This window comes from Pseudonaja textilis, chromosome 2 (genome assembly GCF_049901715.1).
Source record: "Pseudonaja textilis isolate UNSWEBS1 chromosome 2, rPseTex1.2, whole genome shotgun sequence".
Taxonomy (NCBI): domain Eukaryota; kingdom Metazoa; phylum Chordata; class Lepidosauria; order Squamata; family Elapidae; genus Pseudonaja; species Pseudonaja textilis.
The window spans coordinates 140,623,274-140,645,500 of NC_141991.1; the positions used below are offsets into that span (position 1 = coordinate 140,623,274).

A 22,227-nucleotide genomic window follows, 5' to 3' on the forward strand; every position below is an offset into this window, starting at 1 on the left:
TGTCACTGTTTCACATACTTTCTTTTTCAACAGGGTCCCCCAGGACCAACCGGGATCCAGGGTCCTATTGGGCCTCCAGGACCTCCTGTGAGTCTTACTTTATCCCAACACTTTTTGCTGAAACAATATGAATTTAAGAAGTTTAGTGGAGAAAAAAACCCCTTCCTCTTACTGTATTTTCAGTAAATCCAAAATGCCCTAAGATTTCCCCCCCCCCCTGAAATGTTTGTCTTTCTTTCAAGTAAATATCTACATCATTTCCCTTCAAACTGCTTGTCTCCTCGATGCACAATTCCGCTCCTTTCCCTTATCCCTATTTTCTTTAACTATTAAGAAGTTCCTTCCCACAGTAATGTTTAAGATCCTGCTTGGTTAAAATACTTACCATTGTGTCACATAAATCCCAGACTTTTGGACTGCTTAAGGCAAGTGAAGAATCGTTGATCCCTAACATAATATTTTGCTATTAGGGAGCTGATGGGGAACCTGGGCGCCGAGGGCAGCAGGGCATGCCTGGCCAAAAAGGAGATGAAGGTCCCCGCGGTTTTCCAAGTGTCAATGGCCCACCTGGGTTACAGGTGAGTATGAGACCAACAAACAATCTTTAGAAGGCTACACTAATTTGAATGAAGGCAGCATTTAAAAAACATGGGTTTCAATTAATTTTATTTCTCTATCCAGTTAAATCCTGTCCTTTGGGAATTCAAAACAGTTCATATAAGGATCACCCATTTTATCCCCATAACACTAGCATTGTGAAGTAAGGTTGGCTAAGAGATAGTGCCTATTGATTCACACAGTGAACTCAGTATTTGAGTAGAGACTTGGACCTGGTTCCTCCAATCCCAGACTAATTCCTTAATCCATTATTTAGTGACTAAGTTTGCACAACATGTTTAAGCAAATCTGCTAAAGATATAATAGCTACATTCACACAAAACATTAAACTTCAATGATTTACAACTTGGGTAGCTTTGTTTTGGTTTAGTGTTATACAGTCACAGTTATCTTTAGCTGTTCATTGTACAAATTAACTGTGGAATTAAAAGCCAAACAACCAAAACACAGGAAGTTCAAATATAAAAAACCTTTGGTTTATGATTCTAGTTGAAACCAATCTTTGGCTGAATATGGCTATGCTAAAATTTGATATTTTGGGAATATACCTTGTTTTTCTGAATATTAATTGAAAGGGAATTGGCATTTATCATAGTCTATTGAAGTCTTGAAGCTGAAAACATGTCACAATAAAAATTAAAATGTTTCATTTGATTATTCCAGATTTTGGTGCAGTTACACAATCACGTCATTCTCTTGGCTATGTCTACATCGATCTCCCTACTAAATCTGAAGTTCATTCACAAATATTTAAAACAAAGAAAAGAGGGGGAGGACCCTTACCTAAATTTCAAATATGTTCTTTTAAATGTGATCATTGTCCAGAATCAGAGAATAAATCGAATGCTTTCTACTGCTCAACTGTAGTCTGTTATATACGTGTTTGTTTCCATCACAGGGAATGCCAGGACTCCCAGGTGAGAAGGGCGAAAGTGGTGTAACTGGGCTAATGGTAAGAGCCATTTGTTTCCCCTCTGGCTTCACCTTTGACCCTGGGCTTGATTTTATTACCACTTATAAATCATTCCCTTTCCATTTTCTCTAGGGCCCACCTGGAGCTCCAGGGGCCCGAGGCCCCCAAGGTCCCCCTGGTGGAGATGTGAGCAACATTTTTTTTCCTCATGTAAAGCAAAGGGATTTCAGACATTTAAGTATTCCTGATAATTCAAAACTATATTCCCATCTTCCTCCTGGGGAAGATGGAGACATCAATTGGTGTAGAAGTATTAGACTGATAGTTTTGGGTAATCTTTGAAGATGAGTTGCATGGAGTTGCGACACGTTATATGAATGAGTGCAAGTGTAGTTGGGCTATTGAGAAGACATGCTGTGAAGTGTGGCTGGTTGAATATGAAAACATGGCGCACAAAAGAAAACTCCAAATTTCTATATAGCTCCGATTTACCACACTGAACCATATTCCAGATAGCCATAGAGCAGCACATTTATTCTTAGTGCTGAGCTCACATGTTCATTTTATTTAAAAGTTGATGTATAATATATACAGTACAGTGCACATTGAGCAATCTTCTAAATGGAAATGATCTGTATCTGTTGACTTTGTAACAACAGTTTCAAAACAATTAGGGTTACGGTGACCATATTTTTTTTCATTTATTGATTGGGTTTTATGCCATTACTCATTCTAATAGTTTTAGATGCAATATAATCAGAACCATAAAGCATGGATGCTCCTGGGGATCCTTGCAGATCGAAAGACAGTATAGAAAATTAAGAAGTAAATTAAACAGGCTAATGGCTATTGAAATAAACCTAGCATATAGATTAAACTGATAGAGACAGAAAAAATTAATATAGTCATAAAACAAATTCAGCCTTCCCTTTATCAATAGAAGCTCAAAAGCAGGTCTATGGATATAGAACAATGGCTAACTATAGCTGTCTCCATGATGTGCTGATTTGATGGATAAATAGTCCCACCAGGAAAGCATCCCCAAGAGACCTCAATAGCTGTAGCTATTGAGCAGGTAGATAGATGCTTAGGTAATGCAGCATGTCAAGTAATCATATGAGGACCCTTGAAAATCAATTTAAGTAAGTGCCTGGGCTCAGCAGTATCCATTAATTTGAAGGGCCTCGTGATAGGCATGAAGCTCCCTCCATGTGAAAAGAGAAACATAGTTTCGTGTCAGGAAATGCGCTGGGTATTAAATTGCACAGAGTCCACAGATGATAAATGTCAGTGAGTTATTCGGTCTGGAGATGAGGCATAAGGCAAAAGGGGATGAGTTTAAAAACAACAAGGCTTCAGATATTAAAGGAATGTAATATTAGTTGGAAGGAATGCTCTGATGTGATTAAGTAATCGGTTTAGGAGTTAATACTCAGGACTGAGTGATTTCTCTGAACTAGTTGTTGTGTATCGTTTTATTTCAGGGCCCACCAGGTCAGCGTGGTGGGGTAGGCCAGCCTGGAGCTGTTGGTGAAAAGGTGAGGCTTGAGAGGATATTTCAGGTGGAGAAATAACCCCTGTGATATGCAGATGACTTCACCCAAGAGGGTGTAAGGGATGTGAAGTATTTGGTGCCAACATTGGGGGAAATTGGGATTTTTCCTGAGGGGAAGCAATTGTAGTGCAGAAAGAGGGAATCTGTGAAGGTAGATTGTGTTTCTAATTCTTTCTATCCCATTTCTATATTCATTTCTGATCTCTTTTCACCCCCACCTTCCAAAATATGCATGAAATGTGCAGCCTTTCTCGTAACAGATGCATGCGGGTAAAGCATTTATTCCGGTGCATTTTGAAATACTACTTCCATTCTATCCTATTTTGTTTCAATATATTATCTTTTATTTGGAAATGGCATAGCAATATTTGAAAAAGAATGTGCCATGAGGGATATTTATGTTTTAATTCTTGTGCTGGCTTGGAAAATGCAAATGAGATAAGTTTGCATAAAAATACAAAGCCAATGAATTAATGGTCTGTCAGTATGTGATGGTATTGGAACCAACACCATGGGCCTCAGCATTTTCCTCAGTACATCCACATCTCTGCAAGGGAACAGAAGGTTGTAATTTCCCTGTAAAATTTGCATACAGACTCTTTTCTCTGGCAGTTTAGATTTTAGCTAGCAGCAGATACATGGAGCTTTCAGTTATTCAAGAGGAAACAAATTCAATGTGGTAACAAATAGGAAGGGAAGAGAGTATATGGAAGCTGGAAATATTGAGAAATTAGTATATGTCCATTGTTGACATGTGCTATCAACAGGTAGAAGAAGAATTATAAAGAACATTTTAGCTTGCAGAGCATGTCTATAGGTGGAAGGATAACAAAATTCTGCATAATATACATTTGCCCTAGGAAATCTAGATCCAATGGCTTCTGAACAGTCCTGAAGTTTCTGGATATATCAGAAGCTGAATCTTGTCTCAGCGGACAGTTTCTAACTTTCATCCTCATTCTGTGATTTGGAGTATATTGAGAGTATATTACAAGCTTTTACATAAAAAATTTAATAGTGCGTATGGCTAATAAAAAAATGCTACTATCCCCCCACCTCTACTTCTGGACAGATGATATTCTTGCAAGCAAAACTCTGGGCTGCTTTCAGCTGCTATCTTTATTCTAAAAGTGCTTGTAAGAACCAAGTGTTATAAGAACCAACAGTGTTATTGGAAATAAAGATCATGCTGAAGTTATTTTTTCCAAATATTTTTTTTTAAATTAAAATGGCAGACAGCATGGCAGAGACCAATGAAGTGCTTCATAGGTACATTGAGGAAGTCTAGTTTTTAAAAATGGATGGATACATAATTTTAGTATGTGTCAATGTGCATATCTGAAAACTGGTCTCAAATAAGAACTGGAAATACAACATTGGTTAGGTTAAAGGTTCATTCTTTATTTTTTCTCTATCTTCTAGGGTGAGCCAGGTGAAGCAGGGGATCCTGGACCACCAGGGGAGCCAGGCCCACAAGTGAGTTTCTAAGTTTTGAGAAGACTTCACATGTGGTACTCCTTCCCTCTTCTTTGTAGGGCATGCTACTTGGAACTCAATGTCTCGCGATACTACATTACTCTCTGAAGTGTAGGGTCACTTGATTAATTGATCCTTCCCTGTCTTCGATTAAGTGAGCAGCTTAATGCTAAGGATGATTTAATAAAGATCCACTCTGGTGGGAATCTCCCACTACAGTGGTAGAGGGACTCAGAGTTATATCTATCTGTGCATTCACAGGGAGTGAAAGGTGATCTTGGTGAAAAAGGAGATTCTGGCCAGTCTGGAGCAGCAGGGCCACCTGGAAAAAAAGGCCCCCTGGGAGAAGATGGGTCCAAAGGGAACATGGTGAGCTAATGATTTCTGAATGTCAAAGTGGCAACAGCTATGTGATCCTACCTCTTTTATGGAAAAATATGTCAAATTCATCTAAAATGACACCGAAAATTATTTTTATGGCCGAATTGACTATCCACTTCTGTAGCAACTTCCAGGAAAGATTTTGCAGCTGCTTTGAATGGATAGCTGAGTGAGCACTCTCATTTTGTAGTGAAGTAAAGTTAATTCCATCTTTTCAAAATGCAGTTAGTATCAATTGATATCAATTAATAGTAATCAATTAATTAATTAAAGTTAAAGAGATATAATTTGAATAAATAGAAGGAAAAGAAGTAATAAAGAGAAGTTTGGGATAAGATATGAAGATGAACAGATAAGGTAAATATATATATCAAATTGTGCTTGTTTGGAAATGTGATAACTTGGAATAATTCTGTCTTTAAATAAGTTGTTGTATTGGCTTTTTAAGAAAAAAAAATTCCTATGTCATTATATTTTATGTTTTGTTTGTCTGTGTATTGTTTTGGAAAATCAATAAAATTTGTTCAAAAAAAATAGTAATCAATTAATATCAATTAATTGATAAAACTGGAAGGGACCACTTGGCTGTCAGTTGCAATCCTCTAACATAGTTGACATGATTCAAGATGTTGTTCTCTCAATTCAGATTTTAAATTCAGGAGATCTAAAAATCCATAAACTGACACAATCTGCAATTGATACTATTTTCACTTAGGCTTGTGAGGGAATAGTTTCCTTTCACCTCTGGAGAAACTGATATTTTCTGATATTTATGGCTTATTGCATTTCTCCATCACAGGGTCCGATAGGATTCCCTGGTGACCCAGGTCCAACTGGAGATCCTGGTCCTCCTGTAAGTATCAGCTTTGAACTGAGTCACAACATTGTCACATTTCATTTCCGGCTTTGGAAAAGAATTTAGTGGGGTAAGAAGTAGGAAAAAAGTTTGAAAGCTACAGCTTTTGTTTTGTTTTATTTTTAGGGAAAAGGGGAATCTTATACTGGGATCCTACTCAAACCTTCTCCTTCATAATTTTAATTACATGAAAGTTTACAATTTTTTACATGAATTACATAAATTAAATGGAACAGATTAATAAAAAGAGAGTTCGGGTACTCAGTTCTGCGTCTAGGAATTGTTTGTTTAACTTTCCAACTCCTAGGAGCTGCTGTTTTTAGATTTATAATCAATCATAGCTTTCGTTGGATGCAAGGAGAGACAAGAGCTTGGCTCTTTTTTATGTTGGGGGAAATAATCTCATAGAAGAGGGATGCAGAACCTGTGGCCTTCCAGGTGTCACTAAACTAATGCTAACAGTATCTGAATCTGGCAGGTCTGGTGATTAATTTTCCTGGAAATTATAATTCAGCAAAATCTGCAAAGGTTTCTTGTTGTGAATAATAAAGAGGTTTTAATTATATTTCTGATATATATGTATAAGGGTTTTGGAGCTAGAACTTCACCTGGGTTGGGATTGAAATTAATGAATAGTTTAGGAAAAGGTTCTATGGGTGAAGCTCCCTAAATATTCTGATGAGGTCTGAGCATATTCAGTGACTAGAGAAGCTTGTTTCAAGTTGGAAGGGGAAAACACAATGTGGTGCATTGAAGGAAGAAGGTATGACAAAATAAATGGTGAAGCTCTGAATCATAGCCCTCCATGTTACATTTTGTTGCAGGCCTCATTTGTGTTTAGAATCTGATTTGCTTTGCTCCTATCTCCTTCTGTGCAGGGCCTAGATGGAATTCCTGGTGAGAAAGGTGATGTGGGTGATCCAGGACTTCCGGTAAGTATAGAAGACATTCCTGGTGGAGAAACTATACATTCTACTCTGTAGTAATATTCTTGTTCACTTTTGCAAAAAAAAAAAAAAAAAGTCCATATCATACCTCAATAGCAACAATATACATATTGAGGCTTTATTTATTATTTATCTACTTATATATTTACTTGTCCCAAAGGTGCCTTTTCAAGAAGCAACTGGACTTTCTGGTTTTTCTTTGAAAACATTTCGTTTCTCATCGAAAAAAGCTTCTCGGATGAGAAGTGAAACGTCTACAAAGAAAAACCAGAAAGTCCAGTTGCCTCTTGAAAAGGCACCTTTGGGACAACCATGGCCTGGATGACTGAGAATCTCCATAGATACGTATTCTTGTTTTTCATATTTTTCAACTGCTTATCTCCCTTGAAGGAGGACTTTGGGCAATGTACAATAAAATGTTAACATATAAAAACAGTACAAAAGTTAAAAACTTCTGGTTTTTAAAATTAATTAGAAGACGAAGAAAGGCTTTCAGGGCACTGGCTATGTGCTCCTCTGAGCTTTCCATGTGAAGCCACAGAGCAATGTTTTAATTCATGTACAGAAGGCCAGGAGAGTGAGGGCCTGCCTTACTTCCAGGGTGGGGAGTATATTCCACCAGGTGGGGGTGGGAGGAATGGCAGAGAAGGCTCTCTTCCTAGTCTCTGCTAGTCAGAGTTTCTTCCCTGAAGGGGTCAACAACATACCTTCCCTGCCTGTCTGGGTGGGGGAAAAAATCCATGTAATTGGGTGAAGATTGTTCTGAAGGTAGCCTGGCCCCGTCCATGTAAGGATTTATAGGTCACAGCCAATACCTTGAATTAGATCTGGAAGCAAACTGGCACCCAGTTGTTACATGTGCCCAACTTTGGGCACCCAAACTGCTCATGTAACTGCATCATTCTGCACTGGCTGAAACTTCTGGATACTTTTCAAGAGTAGCCATGTGTAGAGTGCATTGTAATAGCCCAAACAGGAGATGGCCAGGGCATGAGTGAGCAAGCTATGTGATGAGTTTTTCATAGAGGTATGATTGTTAGGAAAAATTGGAAAAAAACACAAAGCAATTTTGAAAGAAATGAAAGTGGTGAAAAGAGCTAAAAAAGGAGTCTCCAGAGGAGTAAGTAGAATTAAGAATAAAACTATTTATTCAAACTGAAATTATTTGGAATGAAAATGAAGTAAGGGAAAATGGGAAAGAGGATGTTAACGGTTTGTAAAGAAATGAAAGTAATAAGTCAAAAAATGATTTGAACGTTACTATGAAAAATGTTAAAATATTGATGTGATTTACTTACGCCTGTAAAGATTTTCAAGCCAAGATGGCTGTATTTGGTAGATAAACTGAAGCAAAACATTGCACGTTTTTCATAAATTGTGGAAAAACAGTGAAGAGAGATGAATTTGTGTGTCTTGTAAGTTGAGGTATTCATTAAACATGGCAAAATGGATGGAGAAGTGTTCCGATATTAAGAAAAGTAATGGATAGCGTGTGATCTGTTGTGAGGAATATTTCTTTGTCAAAAGAAGTGGAAATGTTTTTAAGAGACTGCTTCTATATCCACTTTGATCTATGGAAGAAAGAGTTCGGAATGTCAGAAAAAACACAAAACTAGGTAGAATGCTGAGGGGAAGAAGGCAAAAAGGGAGAGGGTCAAGAAGAAATGAGTGCTCAATGAACGTGATTTGAATATAAAAGAGGGTGATTGATACGAGAGAAGCTCACTCAGTCAGTTTGATCACACAATCAGTGAGGATTGAATTGCAAAATGAATATATACTGTCGAATGGAGTTGACAAAATCCTCAAAAATAGAGAGATGAGGTCTAAAGAATGAAAGTATCTAGTGACTGCGGATATGGTTAAAACAAGAACAGTTTCCAAGAACAGAAGAGTGTAAAGAGTGTATGAAGTGAATTAAATTTATCTTTATTTTCTTTGTTTTGTTCTTATTTTATAAATCCTTAAATTTCTTTTCCATTCTATTTCTTATATTTTTTCTGTGCTTCATATATTTCTGGTCATCTTGAAAATGAATAATGGGTTAGGTTCATATCAGAAGTGGTATTCAACAGGCTCTGACCAGTTCTGGAGAATCAGTAGCAGAAATGTTGAGTAGTTTGGAGAACCAGCAAATACCACATCTGACTGGAGATTTTACAGTATCCTTCCCCTGCCACGCCCACCAAACCATATCCACAGAACTGGTAGTAAAAAAATTTGAATGCCACCACAGGCTCATATATATGGAAGTCCATTTTCTTCATAGCATGCAAGATTTTATATATCCTGACCATATTTTCCTCATTATCCTTCTTTGCCAAACAAAATAATCTCAAATTATAATGTTTTCACATGTGAAAAGTATTCACCCGGTCTCTCTCACACATATTTTGATTGCTTTCTTCTATAGTTTTTCCATCTCTATTACAATGTTTCAAAATTGGTTACCAGAATGATACATTTTTCTAGATTGGGATATAATACATAAAGACATTACAGTATTGGCAGTTTTATTTTCCATTCCCTTTTAAAGGTTGCCTGGTATGAACTTGTTTTTTTCACAGTTGGCACTCATTAGTGGAATCTTCACCAATTCTCAATTTTTTTTTCCTGGTTAGTTACAGACAGCTCAGATCCCGCCTTATGTATGGGATGTGAATCTACATGTTCACTGTATATGCAAATGGAGTTGACTAATTTGTTTCCTGGATTCAGTTTTTTAAATTTGTAAAGTGGGATTTGGGAGTCAGGGATATGTCTAAATTTAATAAAATAAATTAATGAAGCCTGATAATTGAAGTTCTCTAAAGGGGACAATAAGGAAGTCTGAATATATTTTCAATATTATGTTAACTGAAATTTCCAAGATTTGGAGGCAAACCAGGGGAAACCATGATAAATCAATATTGCCAGTGTGTGTATTTTATTGTTATTATTGTATTGTAATATGGGGAACCTAAAATGAAAACAGTTGAAATCCATCAAAATGTTAAAAGCATTTTGATGTCAGAATGTTGCATACTATACAGTTGTCTCTTAAAATATTGATATTGATGTATACTTAAAAGCTACACCCACTGATCCAAATAACAGTTGTCACAAGTAGAAACACTGCATTCATGTGTAGTGGCATATTTATATATAGCAGGAATCTTATATCAATCCAATCAAGGATAATTAAGTTTCATTGCACCTAGGGACATTTTTGGGGGTGTGTGGTTGATCTACATCAGACCATGTTATGGGATCAGGAAAATTTCTCTGTACACTACAACACATGCCTTCCCAAAAGATGTCCTTAGAAATAATACTTTTTGTTTTATTTTTCTTATTTTTGTTTAGGGTCCACCTGGAGCTTTGGGGGAACGAGGTCCTCCTGGGCCACCAGGGAAGAGGGTAAGTCGGGACTTATATTGGCAAACCTCCAAGGAACAACTGTTCTTTCTTCTCTTTCTGTATGAATGCCTATGACAGCATGCTCTGCCCACCAGTATCAGATACAAATCTCCAATAAACAGCACAACTGGATGGAAAGTAGTTCAACAAAGTGCCCCAAAAGTGATGCAACTAAGGATCATAGATGTTCACCCCAGACTAAACAAATACCAGCACTCCACAAACAACTTCAAGAATAACTGAATCATACTATGACCCCAGAACACACAAAAATGCTGACAACCGCCATCAAGACTGCATCTCTTAAGACAAGCTGAAAAAAAAGGAAAACAAAGCTAAAAAATAAATTGCTCAAGCTAATCCCCTGGAAACAAAGAGATATCTGAACTTAAATGCGTAATCAATATGTCCACCCCTCCCAATCCACTGCAGAACAATATCCTGCAAAAATCTAACTAACTAATTAACTAACTAACTTGTTTGTTTGGTTTTGTTTGTTTGTTTATTTATTTACTTTTTTATGCTACCCATCTCCCCTTTAAAGTGATTCTAGGCATCCTACAGGTTATAAAACAAGTGAAAAACAGTTAAAAGATTAAAACAATACAAAGTTAAATTATTATTACGAATTAAATATACAAAAGCCAAACTAAGATTGTTAAAGGCCAGAAAGGACATGGATGAGGTCTTTTTACCCCATCAGCCACATCCAGCAATGAGTGCCCCCCTCAATACTCCAGGCAGCTGGAAAAACCAGATTTTGATAACTTTCCAGAAGGCCAAAAGGGAGGAGGCAGTTCTCACCTCCAGTGATAGTTATAGACACAGCAGAAACAATGCTAATCAGTTAACTCTTTACAATCTTAGAAACAGGATTTAAAAACACAGGACCTGCCACAGAGACTCAAGAATATTTTCTAAAGCGCCTGTAGGCCAGACAAGGAATAATGGATGGAAACTGAACAAGGAGAGATTTAACCTGGAAACAAGGAGAAACTTTCTGACAGTGAGAACAATCAATTAATAGAACAGCTTGCTCTCGGAAGTTGTGAGAGCTCCATCACTTGAGACTTTCAAGAAGAGATTGGACTGCCATTTGTCAGAAATGGTGTAGGGTCTCCCGCTTGGGTGGGGGTTGGAATAGATGACCTACAAGGTCCCTTCCAACTCTGATTATCTGTCTGTTTGAGGAAAACATAAAACAGACAGTAATATCCACAGACCAGAACACAGAATCAGAAGCAATTCAAAGCAGAGGACTGAGCAGACCTCAAAACTCTAAAGAAGGACCAAACCATCACCATATTCCCAGAAGACAAATAAACTTTGAACTACAGTTATCATGGACAGCATCCAATATATACAAAAACCCAAAGACTTGGAAGACAAAGAAATCTATCTTCCAGACAGCACCAACCCAATAGAGAAACTAGATGACCCAGTCAAGAGAACCCTTAAGGACCTAACCAAAAAAAAAGGGGGGGGGGGAAATTCACAAAAGAAGAACAGTGGTGGGTGCCAAATTTTCATCTAGTTGTGTCATTATCAGGGACTCCAACATGCAGCAAAGCTAAAGAACAAAAAAGCTTGGACATCTCACAGAGGGGAGGGAATATTCTATCAACGTCCCATTACGGTACCTCCCAAAAAAACCAAAGGCCTAAAAATAGAAGAAAAAGGAAGTATGGTTTCATTTAATGTCACAGCACTCTTTATATCCATAAATCTGAAGCTAGTGAAAAAATTGATGGCAGCAATACTACACAACATACTCGACCTAACCAAATACACTAAATACCCATAATCATGCACCTCATCTATCTTTGCCTCACTATCTACTTTCAGTTTGATGACAAATATACCAAAATATCAGAGGAACACCCATGGAATCACCCCTCTCATGATTCAAAGCAAAGGACTCTAAAGAACAATCCACAGTAACAAAGCACAGGGAAATTCTATGTTTATACATTGCTTGAAAGTCTTATTAACTACTTTCTTGATAGGCTATAAAGCAGCTAAAAGAAAATTGGGCATAGATTAAAGATGTGATATTTCTGGAACAAGAGCCCTCTTAGCCAAAGGTAGTAATTTGATTTGTTTAAAAAAAATGGGGAAACATCCTTTCAAGAAAGCCTGCATCTGGATAATTATGCAATAAAGAAAAACATCAGGGTAATTTGCTAAAATAAAATGAAGTTCTTGGGGAAATTATATTGAAAACCCACTTTATGAGAAGCTATATACAAAGACTCCTTATATTAAAAAAGTCATGAAAGAAAACATTTGCACAATGTTTTTTTAAAAGATTTTTTTAAAAAATCTGCCAGAATAAAATGATGTACACAAATATAGCCCTATGATCAGAGTTGGTACTCAACCGGTTTGCATTGGTTCAGGCAAACCGGTAGTGATGATTTGGCATGGGTCGCCGAACCGGTGGCAACCCCAGCTGGCCACGCCCCCAACCAGGTCACCTGATCGCTCACTTGCCGCGGTTGCTCTCCTAGCTTTCCCTACTACAGGGTGACTGTGGCGCAGCTCAGGCGTATGTCCCAGGGCTGCTGCACCTGTGCACTGTGTGTGCAGTCGCTACACATGCAGTGCGCATGTGCAACAGCCCCGGGACATCCGCCTGCCTGCCCGCCCTCCCAGAGCACGTTTTCTTCCTCCTCCCAGCGGACGCACCTCTTCTAGCCTGGCCCAGCCCGGCCAGCCAGCAGGTGGGTGGGCAGATGTCCCAGGGCTTCTTGCCCCCCTTGTCACAAGATGCCTGCAGTCCAGCAGCCACACCAAAAAAAGCACACCCTGTTCTATGTGCCGGGCCCGGCAAGTCCAAGCAGCTGGTGCATAGAACAGGGCAGCAATGGACTGTTAGAGAAGTGGAGCAAAGCCGGAGATCAGTAGCCGCCTCTTTTGCAGTACAGAAATCCTCCCCGAATTGGCCAGCTGCTCTTCTTTGCTTATTTGTTCTGTATGGCCAAGGAGGAGGAGACTAGCTGGCCAGTTGGGGGAGGATTTCTGTCCAAAAGAGGTGGATGGAGACTAAAAAAGAGTCGCCTCCAGCAGCAGCCCCTTTGGCCGGCTGGTCTCCTCCTCGGCCATACAAAACAAACAGGCAGAGAAAGAGGAAACCAACCAGCCAATTCAGGGAGAATTTCTGCACTGCAAAAGAGGCGGCTACAGATCTCCGGCTTTGCTCCACTTCTCCAACAGTCTGGCGCCGGACTGTTCTATGCGCTGACTGCTGGGACTTGCCGAGCCTGGCACATAGAACAGGGCGTGCTTTTTTCAGTGCACGGCCCTTCCCCTGAAATAAATGTTATCTTCTCTCCTTTGGCAGAAATTCCAGAATGAGCGACATGCTCTCCAATTTAACTTCTTCTGATACTGGTCCTTCTGATAAAAAACATTGGCTCTGTGCAGGCTGGTTTTATAATTTTAGGTTAGCTTCATTTAGATTTCAGAATATGGCATTTAATTTGCAATTATATACATGCCATGTTAGATGAAATTGAAATAATGTAACTTTCCTTTCCTGGTCCTGATATAAAATAAAGATTGCATTTCTGAACTGTTTAAATGAAAAAAATCCTATGAAAAAAGGCATACAGATATCCTGCTTACAAAGAAGGTCGAGGTTGACTTGGAAAATCATAATTCTTTTAGTGGTTTTGCTTAAAATTAAGCAAACCTATATGAATTCTCAAGTTATCTTTAATTGTCTGAATAATATTCATAACAATCCATGTGTACTATTTAGAGGTATTTTATTTCTGTATCGTGAATTATTTACAGGGATGGCTCCTCTCTAATACGCTGTCCATTTCATGTGTGATTTGCCTGATTTTTTTTCAAACTGATAGCAAGTTGTTTAATTTTTGCATAAGTTTATGGTTAAAACAAAACTTTGCACGTTTATTTAATAAAATTGAGAGTATGAATAGAACTAAGCATTCTCTAGAAGGACAGAAATGTTAAACCACGAGATCTTAATCCAAGTGATTTATGCAGGGACTTCATTTTTCTGTTCCAGGGACCTTTTGGGCCAGCTGGACGTGAAGGTCGACAGGGTGAGAAAGGGACCAAGGTGATAGAAACCAAGCTAATTTTATTCTGGTATCCAGTAAAGGAATGCTAGTTTCTCTTTTGTTTTGTTTGTTTTTCTTCCACCTATTCTGCTATCAGTGTTTCCCCGCAGGGTTGGACTGAAGCGAGGCAAATATCTCAGACAGAAGCTTCTGAAAAGTAGCAATGGCTTCTCTGTGTTGGAAGACACATATCTTGTTTCTCAATCTTAACAACTTTAAGATGTGTGGACTTTGTCAACTCCCAAATCTGGAAGTGGAACTCCGTACATCTTAAAATCACTAAGATTGAGGAAACACCACGTTACAGCCTCTGCCACAAAGTATATTGGAGGAAGTAACATTCAACTGTCAATCTAATTAATTTGTGTCCATATGTATGCATAGGAGAAGTTATTCATGTAATTCTTGACAGCAAAACATATCATACAAGAAATCATTCTACAATAGCCACCTCTATCCTTCAGTTCAAAAAGCAAAATGAATCAAATTAACTTAGTATTCTTCAAAATGCTCTGCTCCATGAAAATAGTGAATAATAATTGGACAATCTTGAAATAATAGACTATTGTTATGATAAATGGATGGGTTTTCCCTCTCTCTTTCTCTCTGTCCATAGGGTGAATCTGGTGTAGAAGGTCCCTCGGGGAAAATGGGGCCTGTGGGCCCACAAGGGCCTCCAGGGCAACCTGGTTCAGAAGGTCTGCGTGGAATTCCTGGCGCAGCAGTAAGTATCTTCAGTTCTTGGCAAACGGTTGACAGAGGGATGAAGGAGAATAGGCTGCAAATGAATGCAATATCGTGTTGCATGGAGAAAAATGCAAACATTAGCAATAAAGTTCCAAGGCAGAAAATCAGGTTTCTTTAATAATGTGAAAAGAGATTGAGGAGAAAGTGAGTCTCTGTTCTTCAGTCTAAAAATAGAGAAATAGAATCAATGAACTTTGAACTGCTAGCAGGTGGATTTAGTTGAAAAATTAGAAAAGGTCTTTCTAATGCTAGAAGACTTGGGCAAGGAATAATAAGGTTGGAAAGGTGGTGGAAAAATATTCTATTCTTTGGAACAAACTCCGCTTTAAGGAATAAATGGACTAACTCCAGGGTCATTTATTTGATCCCTTTCAAATGAGTGACTGTAGTTCAAAAGAGCTTTTGGTGCATCAGAAAGGAGGCACACAGCATTTTAAAGTTGTTCACATTGTCAGCTGCGGGAAATGAAGCGGTGAAGACATCAAAGAAAGCTCCAGCTGAGCATGGAGTTCCCTTAGATGCACACATACTGTTCCTTTAGTTTATAGGCCATCTATTTTATAGGGCTTAATGAGTAGTGATTGAAGAATTTCTTCTTAGCAAATTCTGATCCAGCTTTACAGTACATCATACTCTGCACCTCTTAGTTAAGAAAACTTTAATTTATTAATTGTTTACTTATTTCTTTATTTTAAAAGAGAGGACAAAGACAAAAATCATAAAGTACAGGTGTTACATGGAAAAGTTTGCCGAGTAACTTAAAGATAAAAATTAAAACACAACACAAACTATTCAACTGGAAGAAACATCTTACTTTTATCTTGATTTATTAACTTGGATTAAAACAAATATGAAGTCTCATGACCATTTTACTATTCTAGTACTTTCAAAACTTGTATTTAACTATTATTAAAATCAAAATTTAGACTAGACAAGAAACCTATGTTATAAAAATAATGAAAAGAGTTTAGAAACTGTATTTTAAGAGACCCAAAGCTCAGATGTAATGGCAGGGCATGTACAGAATTGTACTCCATAAAGAGTTTCTAAGTTAAACTGAAACTAACATCTGACTTTTTTTTTCAAATACAGTGTACTTTAGACTATGTCACATTCTCCCAGAATATAAACTGTCATTTTTAAAGGAATTAAATGTGATTTCCAGTAAAAGGCATAAAATATCCTTGTGACAAATATACTGTATAAAAAAACAGCTCAATAATTGGTAGAAAAGGAAAGTTAGCATGCAGGATATGTTTCATTCTATAACAATCATCTTCCAGCTGAGTTGAATTTTATGACATTTGCACCAAATATATGTCTCTTAAATTCCATGCTTCCTCAATGCCTCATGCTGTTATCAGGTATATATATATATTTAAAAAGGAGTATATTAAGGGAAAAAATTGTTTCAAGAGCATGTTTCTAAACATTGCGGGGGAATGTTCACAGCTGTAAAAAAATTCACATGTTGATTTCTGTTCTAATAACAAGAACTAGAAACAGGATTGGACAAAATGCTAGATTTAATGAATTTATGTGAACCTGATAGTTATGCTTTGCCTAAGCCATTTTCTAAAACCAACTCTCAGTTTGGATCAGAACTACGCAGTGAAATTTTTACTGGACAGTTCTCAACTGTGTTGTCACTTGATGGAGTTCACAGGAGAAGGAAAAGAACAGCTATTTTGCAAAGAATTCATTCTTTCTTTCCTTCCTTCCTTCCTTCCTTCCTTCCTTCCTTCCTTCCTTCCTTCCTTCCTTCCTTCTTTCTTTCTTTCTTTCTTTCTTTCTCCCTTCTTCCACAATAAGGGCAGAGGAAAATAGCTCTCCATAATATATTTTGAGAGATTAACTGAACACATAATGGTAAATGACCACATAACATTGCAGAGTATTATTTGTCAAAAGAAAATTACAAGATGATTGAAAACTTGCTTTTACTCCACATATACCTTACCAAATAAACTTGCTTTTACTCCACATGTATCCATAGCCTTGTCGAGACTTTTTTTAAAAAAAGAAAGACACATAAAAAGTATCTCTAAAGGATAATTTCTTTTTAAATCCATTATTGTGAAAGTGAATGCAAAAGTTTAATATGCAAGGCAGTCAGGTTTTCTTTTGATAAGATATTTCAAAACAACTGGTGCTGCAGCTCCTCTTACTGATTTGCTGTGTGGCCTCAAAGCTTTTTTTCTTTTTATCAATTCCATTAATTCTAATAAACTTTTGCACATGCTACTCTCCTCTTGGAACCGCTGGAGAGGCAGGTAGAATGAAACAATATGGCTGTTTGGCTGTTACAGGTAGGGAAAATGACTTTGAGTTTGGGCAGACTCAGGGAGACAACGGAGGATGGGATGGCTGGTGTGCTATGATCCATGGGGTTGCAAAGAGTCATGACTTAGCAACTAAAACAACAACAAAAAAGATTTTGGCAAACCACTTCAAGGTTACCTCCTCAAAGCTTTCTATGGGTACAGATCAAAGCCTTTTTCACAGGAAGGAGATGATGTAGAGAATGGGAGAGTTCGCCCAGATGTACTTTTTAGTGCCAAAAGCCTTTTGATTCTGGTTGCTAATGTTGCAAGTTCTTTCTTCTCTAGGGTGAACCTGGTCTACTGGGAGCTCCAGGACAGGCAGGGCCCCCAGGTCCCATGGTAAGCAAAAAAGAAATGGCCTCTGCGCAACAGCTGGTCTTGTCCTGAGACTGTCAGTGAACAATGCTGAGACTCTTCCACAATGAGTTTCCCCCTACTTAGGGTTGGCCTTACATGGGTATTTATTGTTGGGGGCAATGTTAGGAGGGCCTTCTAACAACAACAAGCAAAAGAATCCAGCAGTGAAATGAAGTAGGCTTTTCAAATTATTTTTCAAAAAAAAGTGAGGGAAGCAGCTGCTTATTCTGATTCATTGAGCAGTTATTACATCAAAGTTCATGGTTGATTAAGGCTCAATTCCCAGAGGGAATTACTAGTTATGATTTAAATGAATTACCCAAGATTAAATTATAAACTGATGCCATACCAAAGAATAGATGTGAATGAACCTATATGAAGGAAACAGTTGTCAGAATAGGGGAGGACAAATGAGTAACAGTCCTACTCTTCTTGGATTATGGTTTGCTATTGACTCCAGCTGTAAATGGCCATTTATTGCAAGAGTGCTCGATTCCTGTTGGCCCCAAGGCCATATTCAGCCTTGCATAGCATATTGTAAGCAATACACCCAAAGTGGGTGAGACCATTACTTATCTGGAGCAGGGAAGACTGAAATGAATGTCTAAGCCATGGGTGTCAAACTCACTGTGTCATGTTGTCATCACATGATGTATCGCTATATTGTTTCCCTTCATGGAACTGTGGTGGGCGTGGCCTGTACATGACACATCTGGCCCACAGCCGCCAGTTTGACATCCCTGGTTTAAGTTTCTGCAAAGAATAATGTAGCCCTTTAAACTTTCACAAACTTCAAAACCAAGAAAAAGATCCAAAAGCTGAAAATGTTGGGTGTATACACTACGCTGGAGGGCCTCACTGGCTCATCACACTAGTAATACCGCGCTTGATCATCATGATATAAAAAAGACATTTGGACTCTAGAAAGAGTGCAGAGAAGAGCAATGAAGATTATTAGGGGACTGAAGGCTAAAATGTGAATGGTTGCAGGAATTGTGCATGCCTAGTTTAATGAAAATAAGAACTAGAGGTGACACGATAGCAGTGTTCCAATATCTAAGGAAGTGCCAGAAAGAAGGGGGGGGGGGGTCAACTTATTTTCCAAAGCACCTGAAGGCAGGATAAGAAGCAGTGGATGAAAACTAATCAAGGAGAGAACCAAACTGGAGCTAAGAAGAAATGCCCTGACAGTTAGAACAATTAATCAATGGAATGACTCCAGAAGTTGTGGGGATCCATCATTAGAGGTTTTAAAGAAGAGATTGGACAACCATTTGTCTGAAATGGTATAGGGTTTCCTGCCTAAGCAGAGGGTAGGACTATAAGACCCCCAAGGTCCCTTCCAACCCTGTTATTCTGTTATCATGAAGCTTCCAGGCAGTGCTTCTTGAGTTCCATTCTTAATGCAGCTGTTCTCCTCTTCATAGGGTCCTACGGGGCTCCCTGGTCTCAAAGGTGATTCTGGCTACAAGGGAGAGAAGGTAAACATAAATAGACTATTCCTGCCTGGGTAGAAAATGAAAGACCTTACAATCTTCAATTGAATCATCTCTTGTCCTAGAAAGGCTTCTTCTTTCTGCAGCTACCCTGTTAAATCTTGAGCCTTCCTTTTCAATTGTTGTAACTGTTAGATGGGGTCTTGCATAATTTATGACCCAGGAAGCTGATGAGCCTTAGATAGTAGCTCAACAAGAATTGTATATTTGCCCCCCTGCCCAGAACTGCTATAATTCAGCTAGGTTAAAGAGGTGATTGTTAAGCACATCTGGAGGTATTCAGTGCTACATGTACTTGAGGGGGAGCTCACCAACTATCAAACGGGATTGCTTTAGAATGTTATTAACTCATATAAGACCAACAGAACAATGCACTATTGGAAATCTCAGCTGAAGTTTTTTTTAAAATGAATGGATGTTGAATGGATCATAAGAAAAGAGAACAAGATAGTATCAAGCAGCAGTAGATGAGTATGAGGTCCTTTCTAAATGACCATGCAGTCCTTACTTAACCATTGCAGCCAGGACTAGTGGAACCACTGTCACTAAGTGGTATGGTAACATGATGTTTTGCTACTTTGCTTAGCAATGGAAATTCCAATTCCAGTTAGGGTTGTGACCAGAAAACTACCTGTATTAAGAGCCATGGTGGCGCAGTGGTTAGAGTGCAGTATCACAGGCTATTTTTGCTGACTGCCGAGGCCTGCAATTTGGCAGTTCAAATCTCACCAGGCTCAAGGTTGACTCAGCCTTCCATCCTTCCAGGGTGGGTAAAATGAGGACCCAGATTGTTGGGGTCAATAGGCTGACTCTGTAAACTACTTAGAGAGGGCTGTAAAGCACTGTGAAGTGGTATGTACTGTAAGTCTAAATGCTCTTGCTCTCGCTATTAAGCAAAAGTGATGGGCTTCCTTCTATCTAATGAATAATAGTTGGTTCTGCTCTCATGTCATGCTTAACTGGAGCAAAGTGTTGTGTATACAATTGTATGAACACAGTAGGGATGGATTTGTAGAGGTCAGTTTTAGACACAAACAACCTAAATTCCTCTTGTTCAGCAGTATTGCTCAAAAAAGGTAAGATAGTTGATAGAAACCCAACTAGGTTTCCACCTAGGTCAACTGAGACATTAACAATTGTGCATTATGCCACAATTTTAATATGAAACATAGTTGCTTTGGATTAAGCTAAACATCCTGCAGCTAACTACACTGAACAGCATAACATTTTAAGAGTGCTAACCTGCTCTTCTTGCCTCTCGCCTTAAAAGGAAATCCCTAGAAGATCCTGCAAATACAGGACTGCTCTGGATTATCTTGTCTGTCTTATTCTTCCTTTACCCAAAGCAACGTTTTCCCCAAATAAACAAATAAAGCAGCTTCTTGATAACTTCAGCCAAAATGGCTTCTTGCTCTCTGATGAAGGCACAGCTGCCATTGGTTTATCAGTTTACATCACGATCCAGCAGTAGCAGCAACCATGGTCACATTCATTGTATGAACATAACCTGTATTTCACTTTGGAGAAATTCTCTTTTCTAGCAAGATCCAGGAATATGTGTATATATGTTACGTATAGGGATGGGGTTGGGGCATATAGTACTTTAAAATGGCCTTTTGCTTTCAAAAGGTTTGACTGAAGAACTCCAGTGAAGAGAAGTGGCTTCTCAGCAATGGAGTGGCTACTTTGCTGGAAAGCCACTTTTCCTGAAGTGAGGCAGCAGAAAATTAAGATAGATCAGCATTCCATAATAATTCTGGTCAAAATGACAGTGCAGAACCTCTTGCCTCCATGATGTGAAGTACCTCATATACCTATTTCACACACCTTTTATTATACACCGGTTTCAAAGTTCTCCTCTTTGTCAGAGTGTTATTTTATTTTAATTTTTATTTTTTTGCTAAGCAGTTCCCTTTTCCTTCTAGGGTCATGCAGGACTCATTGGGTTGATTGGTCCTCCAGGTGAGATGGGTGAAAAAGGTGACCAGGGGCTGCCAGGGAACCAGGGAACACCAGGCGCTAAAGGCGACCCTGTGAGTAGATGGAGGCTGGTTGAGTTGGGACTCCCCAATCAGGCACACAATACTGATACTCTTTTTCCTCCTCTAAAGGGTAATACTGGACCTCATGGTCCTCCAGGCCCACCTGGATCTCCTGGCCTCTTAGTAAGTATTTCCTGCAAGATTCTAAGTAGCTTCCAAAATAATTTCTCAAAAGCTCCCACTCAGTAATGCCCAGGATATGGGCTTGTTGGCATGAGAACTTCTCTGGAACTCTGCAACTTTTGTCTCCCTCATCCACACCCAAGTTATTTTTCTTTTTATGTGGCTGTGCCTCTCTCATCTGTTCTTCCCCAGTTATCTAAAACCTTTTATTCTGACCATATTTCATCATTATCACTATTTCATTGTCGCCTATCCATATTTTCTGACATTGTCGTTATTTCCTTAGTTTCCTTGCAAAAGGATATTATCTCTTACACTATTTTGCCATCTTCTTCTTACATCCAGGAGCTCATTTCGCCTGTTGACCCTTTCTGTCTTTCCATAGGGCCCTCTGGGACAAAAAGGCAACAAAGGGTCTTTGGTAAGTCCCAACCAATACTGCGGGGCTCATGAAGAGGAAGAGATTAAACCAGAGTTGTCTACATAGGAGCTGTTATTCTAAGGGCTTTAATTTTGAAAGTCTCTAACAAAGGAACTTAAATTCTGGGTCAATGAAATGATAGCTGTAATCTAGAGGCAACTAATGTACCACACATTGTACATTTGGTTGATATATAATCTGTTATTATTCTAATCATGGCATGCATTTAAGGGAGGCTTTGAATAGTGCTTATGATGCTTAGGTCGTGACACTCAAGCAGAGTTGGGCTTTGCAGATATTGCTAAACTGCTATTACTAGAACCGCCAGATATGAGCCATGGTAAAAAGGTATATGTGCAATGGTACCAAATTCTTGATCCATCTTCCTGCAGGGACCTATTGGACCAAAAGGTGATCCAGGACCACGAGGGGCACCAGGACCACCAGTAAGTGAAGGTTTACTACAAGGTCTACACAAAAT

General features: G+C 38.6%; 1 protein-coding gene across 5 annotated transcripts in view; it reads left to right on the forward strand.

Annotated features, from left to right (window-relative positions):
• The window catches only part of COL5A3 (collagen type V alpha 3 chain), a 139,282-nt gene that overhangs the window by 112,293 nt on the left and 4,762 nt on the right, over nucleotides 1-22,227 (forward strand). For all 5 annotated transcript variants that reach the window (XM_026713776.2, XM_087925506.1, XM_087925505.1 and 2 more), the window contains 18 exons: nucleotides 34-87; nucleotides 471-578; nucleotides 1,517-1,570; nucleotides 1,664-1,717; nucleotides 3,016-3,069; nucleotides 4,509-4,562; nucleotides 4,824-4,931; nucleotides 5,743-5,796; nucleotides 6,678-6,731; nucleotides 10,092-10,145; nucleotides 14,182-14,235; nucleotides 14,853-14,960; nucleotides 17,593-17,646; nucleotides 19,092-19,145; nucleotides 21,086-21,193; nucleotides 21,272-21,325; nucleotides 21,711-21,746; nucleotides 22,139-22,192. In XM_026713776.2, coding sequence (XP_026569561.1) covers nucleotides 34-87; nucleotides 471-578; nucleotides 1,517-1,570; nucleotides 1,664-1,717; nucleotides 3,016-3,069; nucleotides 4,509-4,562; nucleotides 4,824-4,931; nucleotides 5,743-5,796; nucleotides 6,678-6,731; nucleotides 10,092-10,145; nucleotides 14,182-14,235; nucleotides 14,853-14,960; nucleotides 17,593-17,646; nucleotides 19,092-19,145; nucleotides 21,086-21,193; nucleotides 21,272-21,325; nucleotides 21,711-21,746; nucleotides 22,139-22,192 — 1,170 coding nt within the window. The remainder of the gene's footprint in view (nucleotides 1-33; nucleotides 88-470; nucleotides 579-1,516; nucleotides 1,571-1,663; nucleotides 1,718-3,015; nucleotides 3,070-4,508; nucleotides 4,563-4,823; nucleotides 4,932-5,742; nucleotides 5,797-6,677; nucleotides 6,732-10,091; nucleotides 10,146-14,181; nucleotides 14,236-14,852; nucleotides 14,961-17,592; nucleotides 17,647-19,091; nucleotides 19,146-21,085; nucleotides 21,194-21,271; nucleotides 21,326-21,710; nucleotides 21,747-22,138; nucleotides 22,193-22,227) is intronic.